The following is a 6,000-nucleotide window of genomic DNA, read 5'->3' as shown; positions in this document are numbered from 1 at the left end:
AACTATGACCCATAAATATCAGTACTACAACCCCTACCTCAAAGTATTAACTGCAGAAAATGGTACCTTTCATGGCTCATTTTCAGTATAACCAGATGTTTTTACAACACTTCTAGTTTCGCACAAAATTTTAGTACTTTTTTTTACATGTACCCCATACATGTTCCAAGCACAAGGCTACTTGACACAGTGGTACTAGATTAATTAAAATTGTATACATTTTTAGCCCAGATGAAACTAATTTTTTTCACAACCAACACACTCACATTTATAACCAATCACAGGACTTGTGGTGTTAACTTCTCTATCAAAAGTTAGGTCGAACTTCGACCCAGCCGGAAATTAATTGGTATAGTGCAACCTATAGGAATTGGCTAAAGGGAGGATACTTCTATTGACTAAAATATCTCAAACTCTTTTTTGTTACAAGGGGAAAAAATTATGCAGTTCCGCCATTTTCAAAACATTGAAAGCTTGTTGTGACATGCTTCGTTTATGTTTTGGCCTAGCTTTTATATGTTTCTGTTTGAATTCAGTAATAGTATTCTGAAGCAGAATTAATTTATAGGTAATTGTGTTTTGAAAATAATTTGCCGTATGCTTCCTAATGTACGACAATGAAAGAAATAATAGTAAAACCACTTGCATGGTGATGGTGACGGTCGATGACAGGACGTACTGATACCATAATTTTGGCTTGGCCTTTCGCAATGAATAATATAAATTTAAGGTGCTACCTAGAGGAAAGCTTTGTATAGATAAATGCCAATTCATTATGTACTCTTGCATATATATTTATTGTAGCTCAGGTGTGTGGAAGAAGGGATGGGAACAGGCCTCCCCCATTCTGAGCACTGGTATCCCCAAACAGTGACATCGGATATGTTATACTTACGTTATATATGTAACTATAGTATTTGTATTACAGGGTTTTTGTTTGAGGATACCTGTGATTTTGAGGGGTGGGACATAGCCTAGTGGTAAAGCGCTCGCTTGATGCACGGTCTGGTATCGATCCCTCAGATTCCCTGTCGGTGAGCCCATTGGACTATTTCTTGTTCCAGCCAGTTCACCACAACTGGTATATCAAAGGCTGTGGTATATGCTACCCTATCTGTAGGATGGTACATTTAAAAGATCCCTTGCTGCTAATCGGAAAGAGTTAGCAACAAGTTTCCTCTCTTATTACAGGATTGAAAAAATCCAGTGCTTGAATGCCTGGGGCTACCAGATTTCATGACCGGGCAATCAGTTTTACCCATGACGTAAGCTCAGCAAGCTATTGGAAGAAACAAAACAAAAACCCACACCTAAAATATAATTTTAAAATCCCACCCCAATACCCCTCTCAAGCAAAATATTTGAAATTACTATTCATCAATTACTTTACCAGCCTCTAAGCAAACTTCAATCAGTCGCCAACCATACAACTGATGTTGCAAAAGCAATAAACGCAAGGCACCGTGTTTGTTTTACAGTAATAATTACAAACAAGTGAACATACTTCAACAATTTATCAAAGGAGTTCTCATCTCTAAAATGATGTCTCACTTGAAGTTAATCCCATTGAACAACCCGACAAATATGAAAGAACGTGTTTTGATAATAATTACTGTGACGGAAAATGCTCTTATTTCTTTTCGCCTGTGGCGATATTAATTGTTTTAGAGGGCCGTGTGCAGTCTCAATATGCACTTAAGCCCAGATGGGCACTTTGTTACGTAATACCTCTGCGCGACCGTGGTCGAGCTGTGCCTAATTCACACCCAGCCCAGGTGCTAATGCCATGTGGCCAGTAGTTACGTAATACCTCCGCTAGTTTGGTACGATCGAGATATTGCCGGCGGACTAGGCATCAGCAAGTCTGGCCATCTACGGAAAATTGTCATCTTGGTCGCTGTGGAAATATCACTTGTAGGTATTCGGTGCCACGAGGTACCCCCAGGCGATACTGAGATTTTATAATAAATAGCTAGGGTTTAGAGATATCGGGGAGAAACATATTGGACGGCTCCGGGGAACGTTAATCCGGCTGGACTTTGTAATTATATATTTTCTGCTCTGTTGTATAACCTTGATGTGATTGATGTGACTTTAAATATTTTAATACTGTATTATACCAATATTATTTAGACGGTGCTGCCGGTCATCTGACGCAGTAAACTGTAGGCTCACTGTTCTAAATAATTATTAAGGCTTAGCCAGTGATCCTAGAGGACCTAGGTAAACTGTAGGTTATTGTCTTTATTGTGATAGGTACCAGTATTAATTCTGTGTTACAAGGTTACTGAATGAGTAGTAAGGGTTAATTAAAAATTAACCAGTTAGGAATAGAGTTGTAATTCCTTTATTAATTAAGTTCCCCTGGCAGCGTTTCTCAATTATAACACGTGTGGGTGTTGTGTCACGGTGAAGTGATTACAATATTGTGTAAACTAGACACCTAGAGATTAACTAATTGAGTGATCAGTTCTGGGTTGTTATTATTTGTTGTTGTTAATTAACTACTGTGGCAGTACATTTGTCAGCATAGTATTAATACAGATTCCAAAGTGTATTGTGTTTTTGTTGTGTTTTCTAGTGAACTAAACGTGCTATAATAATATATACTTTATATAAGATCTTATCTCTGATCATACCTAGACGAGCCACGCGGGTATAACTGCCCATTACAGAGAGATCTAATAAATATACAGTTAGGAGAGTTATTTGGATAATCGTGTTTTATTCAGTTACGGGTATTATAGGATCCCCGTGACAATTACCAACAATACAATTGACAAAATACAATGTTCTTTCCTTAGATAATTGACTACTCAGTTTACAGAAATGCCCTAATTGAAACTGAATTACTCTCACACGTCACACATGTAATACGTACATTTGTCATTTTACATCATTGATCTATTTACAATTAGGTCAGGGGTGCATCGCATTTAAATAAACTGGAAGTCAAATATGTGTCGCATCAGCAACAGAGTTGCCGCCTTGTAAACTAGGTTCACACGTGTGCAATATAATTGCTGTTTTGACGTGTAGAATAAATATGTGTTGCATCAGCAACAGAGTTGCCGCCTTGTAAACTAGGTTCACACGTGTGCAATATAATTGCTGTTTTGACATGTAGAATAAAGGTTAGCAGTTAATTAATACTGTATGACGCATAAAACTTAACACGCATAGTAAATGAGAGGTTGAAGAGACTTTATGTACACTATCACTTCATCGCTGACCATCGGTTTTATATGGATATTCCACAAGTGTGATTATCCTCAATGATTAACAGGAAATGGCTTCTGGGCATTTTATGAAGAAAAAACTAAATTACCCGTTTCTTTCTCATTTCTGCACTTTGTCGGTACAATGTTTACTTCTTCGCTATGATTATTCAACTGTCAAGGTTCACATATACGCAGATTGCTTAAAAACCCGTCTGGAATTAAATGACCCCGATTTGTAATTTTTATTATTATTATTATTCCCATTGTGAATTTACAATGATGATCCCCCAACACACACAAAACATCCCAGACACAGAATGAAAATATCCTACCTATACAAATGACAACATGCTTGTATTATATATATTCTTTATTAATAAATGAGACAAATGATAACATTTATTTGTAGTTTTATTATTGTTGAAAATAATTATCAGAATCTGAAATATAAAGTATAGATAACACTGTATAAGAATATAATGGGGCTATCAGAATATGATGCTGGGCTACCACAATTTAGGTACCTGGGCTACCACTAAATTGAAACATTTTTCCAACCCTGCATTATCTGAGTGGTCTGACACCATATTTAATTGTAATTAAAATTTGTTGAGTGTGTCGTTAAATAAAATATTCCTTCCTTCCCCCATTCTGATATCATATATTGTCTCGGTATGTATTATGGCACGGTAACATTGTGATTGTGACATGCATATTGAAAACTAAACAACCGAGGGGCATACAAGTGACCACGTAATTTAAAAAAAAGTTAAATTTGGGACCGGTTCAAGTCTTGAGAATCAAAATGCACATCAGTTGATTGATATGGACATATAAGCATGCAGAAACACTGCCAATAAACAGATTTTGTACCAGTAATAAAAATGGACACATGACACATTTAAATACAAAAAATTGTCTCAGAGATCGAGAATATGTATATGTAAGTTTCTGAAATATGTACAGTAGATGGAAAGTTTTATTATTATATTAATATTTAAAATGAAAAAGATAGTATAAATGTAATGAGCAGTAAGTTCTCTTTATTTCCCATGCTAACTGACAACACTTGATGTCATTAGAGATAGACAATGTACTTGACAGTATATGGTTTGTGAAACTGTGTAATATTTCACATGAACTGTAACATTGAACATTACTCTGTTTTTGTGTAGCTCTAGCAACTTTAAATTAATATTTGGTGACTCTGAGTAAATTTTAATGCATAATGATGTTTATTAAGACCTATTTAATTCCAATGAGGTGAAATGATGCAAGATGTTAATGCAATTAAAATGGTTTCAGTAGGAATTTTCAGCACTATAGGAAAAAATTGCGAAAACCATGATCGCAAACGAAGTATTGGTTACAAGAAAACATCAAGACATAACCGATATGAGACCTGACCAATCATTCACAACTTATTTTAAGGGCTAATTAAAGTGGTATTCAGTAAAGAGCTTAACACAGCAGATTTTTTGTCTGTTTCATAGCAATTACCATTTGTGACGCCCATTAGCCAATGTGTATTCTTGTGCTGGGGTGTCGTTAAACATTCATTCATTCATTCGTTTTTTATAGCAAGTTCGGTTTAGCACAATAACTGTATTAATAACTGATGAATGGTTGTAGATATGCAGAAATGTATTTCCAGTTACTTTAATCTAATCAAAGCATACCAGTTCAATGGTTTAAAATGAAAATATAGTCCTGTTTGTTTGTACTTAATTTGGGCATTAATTTTGAGTATACATTTATCGTCATAATAATGAGGCTAGAATGTAACTAACTGTAATGATGCACAAAAGTAATGGTTACCTTTTTTTCTTCTTCAAATATATATTTTATTATTAATTCAAAAAGTGCTCCCTAAACAAATGTGTTGTCACATCAGTGATCAACATTGTGCAGTTTCATTTTTAAATGCCTCATTTTAAAATAGTATAATTTATGAGATGGGATTGTTTTCAAGAACTAGCAATATATGTATGACTTGTAGAGCAAGCCTGACATTTATTTTCTGCATATACTCAAAATAATATTTTTTCACTTTTAGCTCCAGTATGGCAGCTACAGGCTCTGATAAAGCCCAGCAGAAGTTTACAAATCTTCGCCGACGTCTTGACCAGCTTGGATACCGTCAATCTCTTGGCATTGAATCGCTTCCCCTTGCTGAGAAACTCTTCGCTGACTTAATCCACACGACCGAGAGCTTGAAAAATGCCAAGCTAGAACTGAGTAAACAGAACACAGATTCTAAGGAAGTTTGTTCTGCTGTTGAGCCTTACAAAAGTGACAATGCTAAACTGGTACGAGAAAACAATGAACTGCATATGGAGCTCATTAAAATGAAAGAACAGAATGAGTCTATTGTTAGAGGTAAAATTAGATGATTATTATTATTTTGATCGTGTATGAAATGGAATTTAATTAAATCAACTTAAGTTTTAGTAATATATATGTTTTGCGACTGACCTAATTTAGCAGTGCTGAGAAGCGAGGACAATTTTGGCTTAAATCCAGATCTAATACAATGAAAGATGTTTGATGTTGAATTTTCTTTTCTAAGCCTTTGAACTGACAAATGTTTAACAGTGATTTATAACTTAACACAACAATATTACTGAGATTTATAATTATATTTTAATAGGCATACCTATGAATATTACTAATAGTCATAGTTTATACCGAGCTGTGAGCTTTGTTTCTGCTGTAAAATGATTTGATGGTTGCTTTCCTGATACTCTGACCTATTACACTAGCTATAGAACATAAAGAT

At 35.0% G+C, this 6,000-nt stretch overlaps 1 protein-coding gene across 1 annotated transcript in view; it reads left to right on the top strand.

The window, feature by feature from the left end:
• The first annotated feature begins 265 nt into the window (after positions 1–265).
• LOC121374306 (centrosomal protein of 135 kDa-like) overlaps positions 266–6,000 on the top strand; it is a 65,545-nt gene continuing 59,810 nt past the window's right edge. The window contains exons 1-2 of the mRNA XM_041501362.1: positions 266–568; positions 5,278–5,600. Of these exons, the coding sequence (XP_041357296.1) occupies positions 5,285–5,600 (316 nt within the window). The 5' untranslated portion in view covers positions 266–568; positions 5,278–5,284. The remainder of the gene's footprint in view (positions 569–5,277; positions 5,601–6,000) is intronic.

This window comes from Gigantopelta aegis, chromosome 6 (genome assembly GCF_016097555.1).
Source record: "Gigantopelta aegis isolate Gae_Host chromosome 6, Gae_host_genome, whole genome shotgun sequence".
Classification (NCBI taxonomy): domain Eukaryota; kingdom Metazoa; phylum Mollusca; class Gastropoda; order Neomphalida; family Peltospiridae; genus Gigantopelta; species Gigantopelta aegis.
The sequence above is the reverse complement of the archived record's forward strand: the minus strand, read 5'-3'. Positions and strand labels throughout refer to the sequence as shown.